This window comes from Podarcis melisellensis, assembly GCF_964234715.1.
Source record: "Podarcis melisellensis genome assembly, chromosome: 5".
In the NCBI taxonomy this organism is placed as follows: domain Eukaryota; kingdom Metazoa; phylum Chordata; class Lepidosauria; order Squamata; family Lacertidae; genus Podarcis; species Podarcis melisellensis.
In genome coordinates this window covers 21,368,919-21,387,933 of record NC_138537.1, presented here as the reverse complement: position 1 = coordinate 21,387,933, position 19,015 = coordinate 21,368,919, and the positions used below count along the sequence as shown (strand labels likewise).

At 42.8% G+C, this 19,015-nt stretch overlaps 1 protein-coding gene across 5 annotated transcripts in view; it reads right to left on the bottom strand.

Annotated features, from left to right (window-relative positions):
- Positions 1–653: 653 nt before the first annotated feature.
- Positions 654–19,015, bottom strand: part of VEPH1 (ventricular zone expressed PH domain containing 1) — a 159,054-nt gene continuing 140,692 nt past the window's right edge. For all 5 annotated transcript variants that reach the window (XM_081910907.1, XM_081910908.1, XM_081910909.1 and 2 more), the window contains 2 exons: positions 6,630–6,766; positions 654–2,986 (listed from right to left, as the gene is read on the bottom strand). In XM_081910907.1, the coding sequence (XP_081767033.1) occupies positions 2,750–2,986; positions 6,630–6,766 (374 nt within the window). In that variant the 3' untranslated portion in view covers positions 654–2,749. The remainder of the gene's footprint in view (positions 2,987–6,629; positions 6,767–19,015) is intronic.

Sequence of the window (19,015 nt, the reverse complement as noted above, 5' to 3'; positions counted from 1 at the left end):
AAGACCCAGGAATTAAAAGGTAAATATAGTGGAGCTGAAAACACCAGGAGTTAAAACAATAATAATGAAGTAACTATTAACGTATAGGAAACAGGCACAAAAATGATCTAACGCAAAGCCAACATCATAAAAGTCTTTATGATGCTAAAATTCCAGCCCAATTTTGACATGCTTTGCAGATAAAGAGCCTGCCCCATTAACCCCAAGCCACATTACAGCAATGCCGAAAGGATGAGAGGACTCTCTGGGCTCTGATGAAATGTCTCCAGTGGAAAGATAAACCCATCTGTGTATGGGGCTGGGCTTGTATTTTCACCCCCCACCCTACTTACAATGTTATCAATGGCCTTTCGAATCAAAGTGCCAGAGGCATTAAATCCAGGCATAATATTTCAGAGTTTACGCACACTAGCAAAGGCTCAATTTCATGAAGCGGGTGACCACCTGCGATACTAGCCACAGCTGATAGGGTTGGGATACGTGTGGGTGTGTTTTGCACATCAGCTTATATGTTCATCACAGACACCAGAAACATTGTGCTTCAGTGGGAGGGGAAACCAGCAGCGGCGCAGCAAACCGATTGGGCGCCTGGGGCGGCGCACGTGCCTTGCGCTCAGGGGTGGAGCCAGCCGCCTGCGGGGGTGGGGCCAGCCGGGGCAGAACGCTCCACAGGACCTCTAAGGAGTCTGCCTGCGTCCTCCCACTCAGCCGCCCTACAGCTGGGGGGGGGGAGAGGCAGCGGGCAGACCATTTGGGGCAGCGTGGAGCCTGCGGGTGCTCAAGCCACTGCGTCACTCCCAGGAGAGATTCGTGGCTTGGGCACACTGCAGGCCCCACAGTGAGTTCCACCCAGCATTTTATCACCTCCCAGTGGTGACAGTCAGCCCAGCCTGTACCCACTGCACTCTCCTTCCCCGGAAACCAGAACAGGTTTGCAGCTGAGGTTTATAAGGCTGCTGCATTGACTGCAGCAAGTTCAGCAAAGGTTTTAATTCCTGTGTTGTACTGGCTTGAAAGAATTTACTCTCCTTTACATACCCCAGTGGGTAAGACAGATGGACAGAAGATCTTGTTGACCTTCAGTGTTTTCATAATCTACAATCTCTGTTCCTCACACGTCTGTGACTATCCTCAAAACATTCAGGGCCCAATTTAAATCAATGGGTGAAATTCAACAGAGCCCTGATGAGATTGTTCCATCAGTACAAGCTTTTCTGCTTGCCTGATGGAATCACTTCCCTTCTGCTTCTCCTACACACTGTTCTGGGGGTTCTCCCGACCCTCTTGAAAAATTTTGGGGAGGCTTAGGAGGCACATGGTGGGGAGAAAGCCCAGTTGCATTACCAGGAGTCCTTGCACTGGCTTTGCTGCTGGAGCGGCTTAGCTGAATCTGGCCCAATGTGTCCAGACAGGTGTGGCCTGGGAAGATCTCCCCACCCTGTCGCCATCTTGTTAGTGAGCAGTCCTGAGTTTGTGTTGGGTGCTACCGTGGTGGCAGGCAGGAGGCACAGAAGGTGGCAGGTAGGCAGGATACATGCAGTGATGTCAGGGCAAAACATATAGCAGAGTTCATGTATAAAGCCCACCTTGAGTGGGTCCTACATCCACCCAAAGTGCAGTCAAAGTCAGTCGAAAAAAGGCTATGTGGATACATAAAGAGCTGTTGAGATGGTGGTGATAATAAGAGCCATTAATATCATCAGGGTGCACTTCAAGAAAGACATGGTTGGCAGAGCTGGTAAAAAAGTTAAAGGCCTCATACTGCCCCTGGAAAGCAGGGTCCAGGCACTGTGTCCCTCTGCACACATGAACAGATTTCTATTGCATGCTACTTAAAAAATACTCAGGACAAAGGCACTCTTATGTACATCTGTAGGTATTATCCAAGGAGCAAGATGTTGCTTCTGTAGTGTCCATGCACGTTCTATGCACAGAAATGCATTGGTCCCCCGAACAAGCACTGGGTGCACTCAGATGTGGGGATTATTGTGATAGTTTTCTGGTTGTAATGCTAGCGCTTCTGTCCCCGTTTCCAACATTCCTTTTATGCTGCATTACCTGCTGCATACAGAACTGTAGCCTTTTGACAGATATATCACCATGCCGTGCTAAATTCCATTCGTATCAATGGCTGTGTCGTAACACAAAAGCAAACACCACTGTATGCATCGCATCCGTTTTGAGCATGCCTGCTTCTGTTCACCCATGGAAAAGGTGGGAGACGAAAGTATGCCAGAACAGCACCACCATTTCACATGAGCGCCAGTGGTGGGATCTGTGAAATTACAGCACAAGACTCCCACAGTTTTTCCAAGGGGTTAACGAAGTTGCAAATGGTTTTTTTATTTTTTCTTCCTGGAAGCAATTAACGTGGAAACGAGTGTTGAACTTCCACTAGATTCTGCTAGATTTCCTGAAGTATGTGTGAATGGTTGCATAAAACACAAAAATGTTCCAGTGTGGAAACGTCGAGAAAATAGAATAAAGTGCTGCCTGAATGCAGCCACTGTAGAACAGGAGAGATTGGAAGCACATTTGTCAGTCTGAAGCAACTATAATGGACATGGCATTAGTTGCACTACTCCCCGCACCACTCCTCATAAACAAGGGATGTTGCAACAGCGCCCATCTTGAGCAATATTATCAATGAGGTCTTATATTGCCTTTTTTTCTACTTCCGTGACTCAGATGATATTTTACATATTCGTGTGCGCTAGCCTTGTGAATCATATAAACAGGCCCAGAGTTCTTACAAATATGTGGTTGCTTCCCTGCTCTCCCTTTCTTTCGCTTGGGCCACTGCTACGTTAATGCACTGGAGCCATTCCTCGGCATTCTTCTCATCTTTGGCCTTGAAAACGTAGGTCTTACTGTCCGTGAATATTTCAAAGGCCCGAGGGAGGCTGCGGTCCCTGCGTTTCTTGGCCACCACTTTGACACTCTGGACCTTGCTGAGCTCAATGGGGCAGTCGTCTGGGTCATCTTTCTAAAACAGAGAAGGAAGTGAAGATGGGGGGGAGGTGAAACAGAGTTCAAGGTTTGTTCTGACTATACCGTATATACTTGAGTATAAGCTGACCCGAATATAAGCCAAGGCATCTAATTTTAGGGGGGGGGGAAAGACTGGGAAAACATATTGACTTGAATATAAGCCGGTTCACCACACCACAAACCTGGTGGTGGCGGCAGCAGAGGAGGAAGAACAAGCAGCCCCAAAGGGCTGCTTTCAGGCTGCTCGTTCCTCCTCTGCCGCTGCTGATGGGGCAAAGGTGGTGGAGCAGGAAGGAGCAGCCTGAAAGGGCTCCTTTCGGGCTGCTTGTCCCTCCTCCGCTGCCACCGACAGCGGAAAAGGCAGAGGAGGAGGAAGGAGCAGCCCTTTTTAACCTGACTGGTAACCCTGGGCTATGAAGGGCTCCTTTCTCGCCGCTCGTCCCTCTGCCGCCATCCGCCTCACTCGAGTATAAGCCAAGGGAGGCTTTTTCAGCATAAAAAATATGCAGAAAAAGTCGGGTTATATTTGAGTATATATGGTACATGGTTGGTTAATCTGCCAAAAGTGGCCTGTTGCTGATGTGGTTCTTACATATTGTTCATCACCATGCTCTTCCACAGTATTGGACTAGTTTAACACCATTTCCTTTCTCCAGCGAACCCAGGGAACTATAGCTCTATAAGAAGGGAGAGGAGAAAATTCTCAGCGCCCCTACCAAACCACAATTCTCAGGGCCCTTGGAGAGAAGCTGTGGCAGTTTAAATGGCATAACATCACCAGACGTTTCTAGGGCAGATATACACTCAAAAGTCTCCAGGGAGGAAAAAATAACTCTTAAAACATAATTTGTTCCACTGGAGTCAATCTTTAGGAGTGCGGCTTAATGAGACATCAATAAATTTTTGCATAGTTTAATGTGCGAGTTTCTCCTCTTTCAACATAAGCACAGTTCTCTAACTGAATCCAGAGATGTAGGATTTGGGCAATTTTCCCACCAGGGTTTTAAGCATGCTTAATGCATGTGAAAGATGCCCGACTGATAACCCTGGGCTATGAAGTGCTCTGTTTCTTCTCAGAGTCAACCTGGCACATGCAGAGGCGTATCCCGCAGGCTTCCACAGCCATGCCACCTGCAACGGTTCCTCTGGTGCAAAAGTACAAATTGTGACAGGAGGTGGGCCTTTAAGATACAAAGGCTTGAACTGAAGCCCATGGTTCATTTATCTCCATCCCATTAGCTGTATGTAAGCCCAGAGAAATTACTAGGGGAGCTAAATGGAGGTACTGTACTTGTTCTCCTCTTCCAGGAATTGGCCTTGGTAGCATCTAGTGACGATCCATTGGAAAGCTTTGTGTGTTGCTGACAACCTGTTGGTGGCCCACCAGTGATGATTCCCTCTCCATTTTGCTCCATGGTGCCAGCTTTGCACAATGCAAGGCAAGAAGACCTGGCATGAGGGCACTGACATTCTGGAGTATTGCAGGAGCTGCAATGCTGGCAAATTGGCATTGGGCACGATCTGCCATGGCGACAAGGCTATCATAACTCAGCACGCGAGTTTGCCATGATTATATTTGGTACACTGGTAACCATTTGTTGAGAGTGTAAGGATCGCTTGCCATCTTTACAGTGTATGGAAGGAACTTCAAGGCCCAATTAGGCTGGAGAAATCTTAGTAAAAAGGTAAAGGTAAAAGACCTCAACAGTTAAGTACAGTCGTGAATGATTCTGGGGTTGCAGCACTCGTCTCGCTTTACTGGCTGAAGAGTTTGGATTTGATATCCCGCTTTATCACTACCCTAAGGAGTCTCAAAGCGGCTAACATTCTCCTTTCCCTTCCTCCCCACAACAAACATTCTGTGAGGTGAGTGAGGCTGGGAGACTTCAGAGAAGTGTGACTAGCCCAAGGTCACCCAACAGCTGCATGTGGAGGAGCGGAGACGCAAACCTGGTTCACCAGATTACGAGTCTACTGCTCTTAACCACTACACCACACTGGCTCTGTGCCGAGGGAACCGGCGTTTGTCCGCAGACAGCTTCCGGGTCATGTGGCCAGCATGACTAAGCCACTTCTGGTGAAACCAGAGCAGTGCACGGAAATGCTGTTTACCTTCCCGCCAGAGCGGTACCTATTTATCTACTTGCACTGGCGTGCTTTCAAACTGCTAGGTTGGCAGGAGCTGGGACCGAGCAACGGGAGCTCACCCCGTTGCGGGGATTCGAACCACCGACCTTCCAATCGGCAAGTCCTAGGCTCAGTGGTTTAGACCACAGCGCCACAGAAATCTTAGTAGCTTTTACCTATTATATGCAAAAATTAAAAAGCGGACTGATCCACAGGGGATGATGCTGTCATTTTATTAGATGAAACAGCTGGGTAATGGTGTGGGGCATGTAACCAGAGCTTTAATGAGTTTGCACCTGCCTCAATTGCACCTTAACCTAGAAATCCACATTTAAACTGTAATAATTCTGGATGAAATCCTGTTTATTGTTTTAGGCAGAAGAAGAGTGCTTAGAATGTTACTTGGGGGAAAAAACCTGAACAAAAATTAATCTCTCTCTTTTAAAATCCTCGAGCCTGCTAGAAATGGTTGTTCAGCAATTCAAATCTGCCAAATCCATTTGCTTTCCAGAAAGATACCCACTCCTTTGATTTACAAATGAGATCACCCATAAAGAAACTCCTTGCCATTTTTCATGATGTGATATTCTTTTACCATTGAGAATAGAGGTACTTTTATGTGCCTCCTGCTCTGTTATGAAAGCAGGTCTAATGATCTTCCATTACGGCAAAAGTCCTTTTTCTAAGTCAATCAGATATGATACAATTGGTAGCAGAATTCATCCAATTAGGCTGGGAGAAAATCAACCTGAAGTCTGATGTATTCTTAAAACTAACCATCAGCCAATGGGATCAAGATGAGCAGGTGACAGCAAAGGTTGCAAGGTTTTAAGCCGGGGCAATTGCAATAAGATCCACTATTTGACTATTGATTCAAAAACCCCAAATCTATTTTATATAATTGACTTTTTTATTTTTATTCTTTGTATATCGTATTGTCATTTTATTGCTATGGCCGATGGCTTGACGCAAATAAAAATTCATTCAGCCAATGGGTTAATCTATTTGTTATGGCTTAAGTTGGTTAAGGCTTTACAAGACACACTTCAAGTGTTCCAGAAATATAACTCAGGGGATAAATCTATCAATTGTCTTATTTCTAGTTCTCTCTCAAGCCCACACCTCTCTCTTGACATTTCTGTTATATCTGTGACTCACAGAGGCACAACACGACCACAACCGCCTCCTCAAAGCAACCAATTCAGTTTCTGTGTCAAAACAAGGCACAGATTAATTAATTTGTCTCATCCAAGAGTGCCTGGAACAAAGTCAGCCCTGGGAAACCACTGAAAATTAGGGCAAAGTCCTTAATCATCAGCTGGTACTGCCCCGATTGAGTGATGAGCATACATGTTAACTCACTTTTGGTATGTTATGTATAATAAGCTTTTTCAGACATGTGAGTGTCTCGTTAAAGTTTGTGGTGTATGAGAAATAATCATCAAGACTTTTAAGGCCTGATTATGCAGGGACATTTCTAAATGGTTTCTTTCCCCTCTCTCCCAACTTACAGATTTCCCTTTGCGAAAGAGAAGCTGATTCCCAGCAAGCGTGAAATAGCGGGTTTTCCACCTTTTGATGAATTTCCACCGAACTTGCTTTTCTTTCAGCTTGCCTTCAATTAAGGGTTGGCCATCTTGATTGACAACTGTGGAAATATGAGAGAGAGAGAGAGAGAGAGAGAGAGAGAGAGAGAGAGAAAATTGTTATGAATTCTTGTTTCTCCTTTGGTGGCTCAGACTTTATAGAAAATTTAGAATCAGAAACCCAGGATGTGGCATCTATATAAGCTGTTTTGCTATATCCCCCGCACCCAGCAAAACAAGCAGCAACAGCAAAGAAACCATAGTTCAGATGAACCACAGTTTGCCTGGGTTTGGGTGACGTGACAAGCTATGGTTCATCTGAAACAGAAGGGGAACCTTCTAAACTCCTCATTGCACTTGTGTTGGAAGAGGAGTGCATGGGCTCAAAACTTACTGGGTTTCATTCGTACAATAGGAAACTTTAGCACTATGGCTGAATCAACCCATTTTTTTCTACCAAGGAGTTAAACTTATTCCATCCATTTGCAAAATAATTTTCAAAATTTTGATAAACAAGATTTCCCTTCCTTCTGTCCTTATGCAGCTGTTAGCAGCCAATCTCCCAGAGAACAAAGAGGACATTTGGTGGCTGAGGAATACTGTTCTTGTCAACTCTGAGAAACAATGATGAAATTTAACAATGTATCTGTTTTTAGAATGTTCTTGTGTAGGAATTGTAGATGTGTTTGATGCCCTGGGCTCTTTTGTGGGGAAGGGCAGGATATAAGTTCAATAAATAAAATAAATAATACACCCAGAATTTGTCTGCAAAAGTAAATCAATTTACACAAATATGTCTGCTCTGTTCTAGTTATAGATCTGGTGGTACCTGACTAGTGTTGTTGTTTTTTAAAGGAGTAGATTCTAAGTAATGAGTCTTATTTTCTTTACTTTTAGCAAAGCCTGTTTATTTACAAGGGAGCCTGTAGATGCTGCTTTTAGAACTGCAAGAGATTAGATTATTTGCAGCAGGACAAGCTTGCATAAGCTTTGAGAAACACAAGCTTTCATGTGATGTTTGAAAAGCAGTTTCTTGTTATGAAACTTCAGGTCCAAGTGAATTTTCTTGGCCTTCTGATGCCACGTCTCAGCAATGTGGGACGCAAGAAATTCTAGTATGTCACTGAAGAGCTATGGTGGCCATGGACAACTTTTAATTCTAACTCCCACTGTGTATATTTGGATAAATCCATGGCTATGCAGAAATGTCAGCTTTAAAAGGCGCCCTAACGGATGAGATGCCAACATGTCTGAGGGAGTAATTAAAACAAAAAAAGTTCAGAGGGTCACAATGAACTAGTATTCCAAATACTTCTTTTTTTATTTTCTTTGCAATTAAGCTGTCTAAACATGTACAGTTTTATACAGCAACCTTCTAACCTCTTTGTGGTAGAATCTTATGACTTTAATGGAAGCAACCTTTTCCATGGTATCTTAGTCACTGGATGAAGTACTTTGGCCGGCATTGTAACAAAGCTTCTTATCTCAATCCGTACGATTAAAAGTTAAATGCATTACCTTACTGTAATATTGATAAGAACAAAACTGGATACTAAGTGCCTCTCTGGCTAAAGACTTGTGGGCACGTGCATCAAGCAAAATATTCATTTGGGCTAACTAGGCTGGAATGAAGCCTAAGAATTCAAAGTAATGCACACCAAACAATTCACAAAACAGACGTCACAATCTCATTTGCTGGTGTGGGGAAGGGGGGGGGAGTTCTGTTGCACAAGTGTAGATTCTTGCGCTGAAGGAACAAGTTACATAATGCTACTCTGGCTACAACTCTAGGTTTTGAGAGTGTTCCCTTGATATTCCATCAGCACCAAAGGAAATTTATCTCCTAAATGCTAACAGCTCCTAAGTGCTAACAGCAGTTTGGGGGCATTTTAATAAGGGAAATGGCAGGGAAGAAAGGGTAATTTCTCCATGAGCAATGGTCCTGCTTTTGATTTCTCCCTTCCCTGTCACATATCTGTTATCTGAAGAAAAAAATTAAGGGACCAGATGTAAAAGTGAGTATGGAATTTGAGGTTTCCAACCATTTGTTTGAAGCATCCTGCATCAATTAACAACGTTTCTCATTGGAACAGGCCCAGACCAACCCATTTTTGCAAATTTGCACATGAAAACACAAATTGCGCACACAGGCTATGTCCTAGTTAGCATCCCAGTTTGGGATTTTGTTGCATTAAGACTGCACTCCTACACCTACATACGTGGAATGAATATTCTTGGGGATTTACTTTGGGGTAGATATGTATAGGATTGTGCTGTCAGTGCTGCGTTTAGTTCGGCACTAGGTGCTCATTAGAACGGCAGCCTTCTTGCGGTTGCTAAGTCACTGGAAATAAGAAATTACTGTCGATCTGCTGCACACCACCCAGAAACCTACTGTATGATCACCATTTCCCTCCCACCAGCCTTCACGTCTTCCACAGTGCCTGGAAGAAGTGTGCTATTTGCATCTATCCTGAAATTTCAATACAGATATTCACAAAGCTCGTGTTTATGCAGAGAGGATTCAAGGAAGTAAATGTTTAAATATTTGCCTAACTGGGAAATAAACGCTTCTCGCAACATATGACTTCATTGAGAATCCCTCAATAATGTGAAAAATGTTGGCTGAAAAGGAAAGTTAAACACGATTCTCCTACCCACATACAAATGCTTTAATCATCAAGAGTTAGGTTCATAACTCAACAGTGTGAAGTGAGAACTAACCTTCACCCAAAGAACCCAGGGCAGTTCACAACATAAAAATACAAAGTGGGAATACAAAATAAAACAAATACAAACACAAACTAATAACCCCTCTCCTACAAACACATTTTAAAAACCATAGAGAGGCCTCGATGGCAGCATTCGACCCCCGGGCCCAAGCTCCCCCACCCGGGGGTATAAAATACATGTGTATTTCTGCTAGTAATTTCCACAACATGACTTTTGTTTTTCTCTAAAGGGGATGCTTTATAAGCTAATATGAGGAAAAAATATAGGACTACGTGTGCAAAAACAGTCTAAAGATGCAATTCTATACACACTTAACTGAGAGTCAGTCCAATTGAATCTACTCTCAATCCCCATAAATCTACTTTGCTAAAGAAAAGACAAGAAAATAAATTAAAACAGCACTGAATTTCTAAGAAACACATTTGCACATCATGTGTAGTTATCCCCTCCACAGTATTTCCTAGGTAGTGAAGCAATTTAAGCTGTTAATGGAGAAAGGTTGATGTTGAAATATTGGGCTGTTATAATACCAGCCAACTTTCTGTAACATTAGGCCAACTGGCTGGGTACAGATGCACAAGCACAGGGGGGAAGAGAATGAAGTAGGCTAGAAAAGGGCCTGATTGGCTAGAAGACATGAAGACCCAAATCCAGTGGTGTAGCGTGGGGGGTGCAGGGGGGCCGGCCGCACCGGGCGCAACATCTGGGGGTTAGGGTTAGGGGGGCAAATCCACGGGTTAGGGGGCGCAAATTACTTGCCTTGCCCCAGGTGCTGACAACCCACGCTATGCCACTGCCCAAATCTCAGTTCTTTCACTCAGTCTGGTTCATTTTGCTTCCTTAAATACATCTCTGGGATCCAGGGTCCAGATCATGGGTAGGTAAACTAAGGCCCGGGGGCCAGATCCTGCCCAATTGCCTTCTGAATCCAGCTTGCAGACAGTCCAGGAATCAGCGTGTTTTTACCCAGAAATAGTACCTTGGGTTAAGAACTTTGCTTCAGGATGAGAACAGTAATCGTGCGGCGGTGGGAGGCCCCATTAGCTAAAGTGGTGCTTCAGGTTATGAACAGTTTCAGGTTAAGAACGAACCTCCGGAATGAATTAAGTACATAACCAGAGGTACCACTGTATATTGCTCCAATCTTATTAACATCAATGAGGACTACATAACCTTAAGGGGTGTGTGGACTGTATGGCCCACCAGATGCTGTTGGACTTCAACTCCCATTAGCCCTAGCCAGCATAGTCAATGCTCATACCATGGGCCAGGAGTCAGCTTCGCCTGTTGAACAGCTGCCTGAAGGTGGATTGACTCCACCTGCAGCTGATCAGCCTTCAAGGACACAGAGGAGAAGGCACTGATGAGAACCAGCTGGCTTTAGTCTTCCTAAGCAGAGCTTCCAGAAGCAATCAGACGTTGGCAACATTTGTATTTCCTGACCCTGCCTTGCCACTTCCTGCTTGTCTTGACCATTGACCGCATGATCATCAGATTACCTGACCTTGGACCATCTGATCATGCGGCTTGATGTTTGGTGGACCCTAGGACTGGACCTGACTTTGGATGCTGACTCTACCTCCAGGCAAGTATAATTCAGAGACTCTTCTGGTTGGCTGACCTCCCACTCTCCTGATCTCTGCATGTTGCTGCTCAGCAATGAGACTATGGCAGCTTAGCGATGATGGGAGTTGTTGTCCATTACCATCTGGAGAGCCACAGGCTTTCCACTTTAGTCTAAAGTCTCCTTGAGTTATCTCTAGATATTGGTGTATGAAGCAACCGAAGAAAAATGGTGCACAGTATATCCATCACCAATGAGGGCAGTGACTCTCCTTGGAACTCCTCACTCCCTAGTTACAAAACCAACTCAGTTGATCTCTGGCACAAACTGCTAGACCCTGGAATTTTTTCAGGATGTACAGGGATATTCATATATGGTATATTATTCACGTTAAAATAGTTCATGAAGAACGAGATCTTCATTTCCAAGACTGACCCCACCACAACAGCCTTAGAGAATGAGTTAGAAGAAAACTTAATATTTGTGAGGCACAGCAATTCACTAAATACAAGAAGTGTATCCTTCCAAACACAATGGAACAACCTTTCTACCCACTCAAAAATGCAATAAACACTGAGAAAGGAGTCTGGAATTTCCAACTTTGCCAGCTGAAGTTATTGTCAAGGGTACAAAATGTCCTGAAACAAGTCTTGAAATTCCTGACACAGCTACCATAAATCATCAGAGTTTCATTAAAGCAAATTATTCTCTTGTGAGTTTGTGCAAATGAGGATGGCATCGGTGGATTTACTGGAAGGGAGAATTAGCAGTGATGAGAAGAAGTCCTTGGCTGGCTGCACTTTGATCCCATTGTGAGGTGGATATAACTGGGGGCTGCGTTTGAAAGCAAGAGTGCTGGAGGAAAATGGTCCATGAGTCATTTCCTGTTCTCTACACGTATCAAATGGATGAGATATGGGTCCCTTCCAGATCATCTGCTTACTGAGCATTCATCCTGATTCATATGTACAAAGTTTGTGGAGAGGTTAGATGATGTCAGTGGTCGAGCATTATGGCCAGGTCAAATGAAGTTGGCGATAGTCAACTTTCCAGCACATTTCCCCATGACTTTACTTACCACAAAAATCTGATTGGGGGAGGGGTGTTACTTGTTGTGCAAATGTGCCAAGCCAACTTTAATTGTGCGAATGTACTGGTTATGTGATTGAATTTTGCCTGCAAATAGTGACCAGCTGAAAGTACATATGGAAAAAGAGACCCCAAAATAATATTTTAAGGAGCCATTGTATTGCCTGTTGGCTTTATGGCAGTGGTTCTCAAAGGGTGTGGTGCGCCACACTGGCAGGAAGACTGAAGGACAAAGAAACATTTAAACATTTCAGTATGGTATGGTATCAATTTCTTTATTTACAGAATATGGATAGGTATCTTTTCAAAGTGATACTAAGGACAAGTCTAGTTGTGTTTACCAATGTATTTTTTACCTTATCAGCAACAAAATTGGCTTGAGCAAATTTTTATTTTGAAAGTGTGACCACTACTTTATGGTCTTGGACACAACATCCCACCCTTTCTGTGCCTTGTGCTATTTTAGTTCCGAATAATAATTTAAAAAGCCACACAGAGATTTCATGAGTAGGTTTGTTTTTTAAACTCTCTGGTTAAGAGACTTCCGGAGGCGGCGCAAAACGGCAATGGCGGTCCTCTTTACCCAGTGAAGAGGGGCTCCGCGAAAAAGGGTCGTCCGCTACGGCAAAGCGGAGACCCATTAAGATAAACCGCAGGCAGAGCGAGCCTGCGGCCGTGGGACTCGGCGGGTGCCAGAAGCCCCCCCAGAAGCGAGGAAGGGACCTCGTAAGAGGCTCCGGAACGTGAAAGGGGGAGCGGCGCTGTGAGTTCATCGCTCTTTTCGCGGAAGTGAAGCCGCGCTGCTGCTGCTGATGAGCGTCGACCTTTCTTCTTGAAAAGTATCGGAATTGGCTGCAATTTACCCGTGAGTAAGGGGTACTAAAGAATGACTTAAATTTATTTAATTCGGCTGAAAACGGGAGGCGAGTAACAGGAAGTCCGTCTCCCGACCCTGCTAATCAGAGCAAAGCAAAGAATTTGATGTGGGCTGAAGCGCTTAAAAAGAGACTTTGAAAATAGTATGAAGGGGCATCAATAGACTGTGTTTTTAGAAATTAAAAGGAATGAAGGATTAAATCATTTGGTTTATTTTGCTACGGAACCTTCCCCCTACTGCGGAGTGACGTGGAGTTAAAGGGGACAACCGAGCTGTCGGGCTGCCAGTGTTGCAAAGGAGAACTGTCAGGCTGCTGAAACTTCTTCTGAAGTATAAATTGTTGCATGGATGGATACATTATCGCTTTAATATTGATACTGGAACCTTTCTGTCACCTTGTGGCACTAGTTTGAAACAGAACTATCTGGAAACCTCCTTTTTGAACTTGGGGATTATAAAAGTTGATAGGAACTTTGATGGCGGAAAAGAAACTTTCCTTCTCATGAAACACCCCCCCTGGTGGATTTGCAGAGGTATAGAGGCCTGGGAACTGTATTATATCGAGATTCTTTGTGGTTTAATTGTTTACATTCTGGACTTGCCTTTCTCATGGATTGAAAGACTACTTGACCTTGAACAGAGGCAGCTGGGGAATGAGCGGCCCAGGGAAAACAAGAGCAGCCAAAGCTAAGGAAGCTAAGGAAGCTAAAGAAAAAGATAAGAGACCTGGGCAGCTTGTTCAAACAACGTTAACACATCAACGTAGATCCTCTGTACCAACTGTGCTGACGGCACAGGAGGGAGAAGTTGAAACGCTTGCTACAGAAGAAATGGCAACTGGAGGAACTGATCCAGTCTTGAAACAAATCTTGGAACAATTGGCACTTTTGAATAAGAAGGTGGACGATCAGTCATCTAAAATTGATAGAGCTACATCGACTATCAGTAAGTTATCAGATCAGGTTTCCCAGCATACTCAGGCCATTGAGAAATTGCAAGGAGCTACGGCTGAGAACTATAAATTAGCTGCGGAAGCCAATCAAAAAGCTGAGCAAGCGTGCAAAAAGGTTGAGGAGATCAAAGGGGAAGTAAGACCTCTGAAAAGACAGGTAGGAGAACAGCAAGCCTACCTGTCAATGGTGGAACTGAAAAGTAAGGAATGCAATCTTAGGCTGAGGGCCGTCCCAGAACTGGAGCAGGGCAACCTAGAGGAATTTTTGACGCAGTTATTTTCTAAATTTTGGGGGGTTGAGGAAGACAAAGACTTCAAAATTGTGACGGCCTTCAGATTGGGAAGATCGGCTAAGAAAGACAAGTCCAGAGACTGTTTGGTTTGTTTGAGAACAAGAGAGGAAAGAGACAAGATACTAGGCCAACATTTTAAAAAATCTCTGGAAGTTGAAGGCAAAAGAGCAGAAATTTATAGAGACATTCCCAAATATCTGTTAGACCTTAGAGCCTCATATACAGACTTGGCCAAACTGTTAAGGTACAACGCAATCCCTTACAGGTGGGAATTTCCTCAAGGTTTATCATTCACCTATAAAGGAAAGAAGGTAAGAATTAAAACACCAGAGGACCACCAGAAGTTCCTACACGACAACGAGGAGGACCTTCAAAAGAGAGCTGTAGATTCTTGGCCTCCACCACCGGGATCACCACCAAGACCCGTACCATCTGGAGGCGGACCGGCACCACAGCCTTCGGGAACGGAGGACAAATTAGATACCCAACTGTGATATTTAAGAAGTAGACCAGGATGTCTCTACAGCTTCTTAGTTGGAACATAAATGGCGGGAATTCTCCAGAAAAACGGAGAAAAGTATTTCATATTTTGAAAAAAGAACAATTGGACATTATTTGCCTGCAAGAAACACATGTGACAAGACTCCACAGAAAAGTGTTAATTAACAAAAGGCTAGGCCAAGAATTTATCTCATCGGACAAAGTTAAGAAAAGAGGAGTGGTGATATATGCAAAGGAGAACTTGTCACCGAAATTCGTATTTAAAGATGAACAGGGTAGAATTTTGGCAATTGAAATTCAGACACAAGGAGAAAAGTTTTTAATTCTAGGAATATACGCCCCAAATGATGGAAAATCGGAATTTTTCAAGAAGCTGCATGAGACTATGCTGGACTATTTGGATTACAACAACATTATCATGTTGGGAGATATGAACGGAGTCGCCTCAGTGAATATGGATAAGTCGCAAAGTGCTAATATAACGAAAGACGGCAGACTACCAAAAACCTTTTTCGAAATGACTGACAATTTGGATTTGATTGACATATGGAGGATCAAGAACCCTCTAGGGAAGGAAGGAACTTTCTTTTCTGAGGCCCACATGACATGGACGCGAATCGACCAAATATGGATAACTAGAGGGCTGGCACCTAAGACCAGAAAAGTGGAAATCTGCCCAAAAACCTGCTCCGACCACAACGCTTTGAGAATGGAATTGAGATTAAATACAACCGGATCTTTCAGATGGAGAATGAATGACGCTTTGTTAAGAGATCAGGAGATTGTTAAGAAGGCCCAAAAAGTTTTAAAGGACTATTTTGAAATAAACTTAAAGACAAATGTGTAAAAAAGAACAATCTGGGACGCAAGTAAAGCAGTTATGAGAGGGTTTCTAATACAGCAGAACACGATTAAAAAAAGGCTCTGGAATGAAAAGAAGGAGAAGATTTTGGAGAAAATAAGAGAAGGAGAGAAAAAACTGAGATCCAGGCCTAAATCAAAGGAAGTATTGAGAGAAGTGAAGTTTTTCCAGGCACAATATTCGAAACTGATAAATCAAGAGGTGGAATGGAAAATTAAACAAATGAAACAAAGATCCTTTGAATCTGCTAATAAGTGCGGGAAGTTGTTGGCTTGGCAGTTGAAAAAGAGACAAAAACTTAATACAGTTACAAATCTAGAGATTGAAGAGAGAATGGTTCAGAAACCCGAGGAAATTAGAAAGTGTTTCCAGAGATATTTCAAAGAACTTTATTCACAAAGGCCACAAAAAGGCTCGGAGGTGGATCAATTTGTCACAACTAATGGATTACAAAAAATACCCCAGGAAATGAGAGCAACCCTGAACTGTAATATTACAATCCAAGAAATTGAATGCGCCATTCAGAACCTCCAACTGGGCAAGTCTCCGGGACCTGATGGACTTACTTCCAAATATTATAAGGCATTGAAGGATTCATTGATACAACCATTGTTGGAAGTTTGTAACCAGATTATGGAGGGGAGGAAGGCACCGGAAACGTGGAAAGAAGCTTTCATCACGCTGATACCAAAATCAGAAACTGAAAAAACTCAACTTAAAAACTACCGTCCTATCTCACTCCTAAATGTGGATTACAAAATCTTTGCAGACATTTTGGCAAGCAGGTTTAAGAAAGTATTAAATGAAGTGATTCATAAGGACCAAGCAGGCTTTCTCCCTGGCAGACATTTATTTGATAACACAAGAAACATCATTGACATTTTGGAATTTTTACAGACTAACTCAAATACAAGAGCGGTGTTGATCTTTATTGATGCGGAGAAAGCCTTTGACAACATTTCTTGGATGTTTATGAAGAAAAATTTGGAAAGGATGGGAGTAGGGCGGGGGTTTGAAAATGGAATAGAAGCAATTTATTCAGAACAAAAAGCTAAATTGATAGTAAACAACGTGGTGACAGAGGAGTTCAAAATTGAAAAAGGGACACGACAGGGGTGCCCTCTATCTCCTCTGTTGTTTATTTCAGTCCTGGAGGTGCTATTGAACATGATTAGAAATGACCGGTTGACACAGGGAATTGTGGTCGGAGAGAAACAATATAAACTGAAAGCTTTTGCAGATGACTTGGTATTAACATTACAGGAGCCAGCCTCTAGTACTAAAAGAGCGTTAGAATTAATTTCTGACTTTGGTCGGGTGGCGGGATTCAAGCTGAATAAACAAAAAACGAAAGTTTTAGCAAAAAACCTGACAACTACCGAAATAGACGAGTTCAGAAAAGAAACAGAACTAAATGTGGTTAAAAAAGTAAAATATTTAGGGGTGCACCTGACCTCCAAAAATTTGAATTTGTTTAAGGATAATTATGAGAAATGTTGGTCAGAGATCAAAAGAGACTTGGAAACATGGTCAAGACTGAAACTTTCCTTGTTGGGCAGAATAGCTGCTATAAAGATGAATGTTTTGCCGAAAATGCTATTTTTGTTTCAGGCCCTCCAGATCGTGGATAAGGTGGAATGTTTTGGAAAATGGCAGAGGGATATGTCTAAATTTGTCTGGCAGGGCAAAAAGCCCCGAATAAAGTTTAAAATACTAACAGATGCGAAAGAAAGAGGGGGGTTTGCCCTGCCGGACTTGAAGTTATATTATGAATCTGCAGCCCTCTGCTGGTTGAAGGATTGGATTTTGTTGGAGAACACCGATGTCCTCGACCTGGAGGGATTTGATAATGCTTTTGGGTGGCATGCATATTTGTGGTACGACAAGGTTAAAGTTCATAAATCGTTCAAAAACCATATTGTCAGAAGGGCAATTTTTATGGTCTGGTCAAAATATAAAGACTTATTGGAGAGTAAAACTCCGAGGTGGCTCTCACCGATGGAGGCCAAAGCACGTAAAAGACTCAATATGGAGGCCCATTGGCCTAAATATTGGGAAATAATTGAAAAAATTGGAGATAAATGGAGGTTGCAGAGTATGGAAAAGTTAAAAAACAAGGTGCGAGATTGGTTGCATTATGCTCAAATCCAGGAAGTTTTTAAAGCGGACAAAAAAGTGGGTTTCCAGGAGGAAAAATCGAAACTAGAGACAGAGTTGCTTGAGCCAAAATCTAAGTTAATTTCGAGAATGTACAACTTGCTGCTTAAATGGAATACACAGGATGAGATTGTTAAACCCTCCATGATAAAGTGGGCGCAGGACTTGGGGCACAACATTATGTTTGAAGACTGGGAAAGGTTATGGAACACCGGAATGAAATTTACGGCATGTAGTGCCTTGAAGGAAAATATTATGAAAATGACATACCGGTGGTACATGACCCCAGTCAAGCTTGCAAAGATATATCACCTGTCTGACAATAAATGTTGGAAATGTAAAGAGGAGGAAGGGACATTTCTACACCTCTGGTGGACCTGCCCGAAGGTGAAGGCCTTCTGGGAGATGATACATAATGAACTAAAAAAGGTGCTTAGACTCACCTTACCCAAGAAACCGGAGGCCTTCCTCCTGGGCATGGTAGACCAGAGGGTGGCTAAGAAAGATAGAACTTTCTTTATGTACGCCACTACAGCAGCAAGGATCTTGATGGCAAAGCACTGGAAGACACAAAATCTACCCACATTGGAAGAATGGCAGACGCAGCTGATGGATTATATGGAACTGGCTGAAATGACTGGCAGAATTCGAGACTCGGGAGAAGAAGAAACGGAGGAAGTTTGGGAAAAATTTAAGGACTATTTGAAAAAGCATTATAAGTTGTATGAATGTTAAAAAATGCTTCTCTCTAGGAAATTATAGCTTCAGTATCGGTAAATCTTTGAATTGGTAAATAAGGCACAACAAGACAGAAGTGGTGCAATGAAATAATTTTATTGTGTTGAAACTAAAAATTAATGGATTTGGATTGAAATGTTTAGAGACCAGATATCACGATAAAATGGAAGATATATTATTATGTTTAAAATAAGTCAACAAATTGCTGAGGTTTTGGTTTTACAGAGAATGCAGTGTCCGGAAGATGGGGGGAGTCCATTAGATTTATGGAAACATGTATTTGGAATTTGAATTTTGTATATTATAAACCTAATAAAAATTATATTAAAAAAAATAAAAAAAAATTTTTTTGAACTGGAAAATAAGGAACAACAAGACAGAAGTGGTGTAATGAAATAATTTTATTGTGTTGAAACTAAAACAATGGATTTGGACTGAAATGTTTAGAGACCAGATATCACGATAAAATGGAAGATATATTATTATGTTTAAAATAAGTTAACAATTTGCTGAGGTTTTAAATCTACAGAGAATGCAGTGTTCGG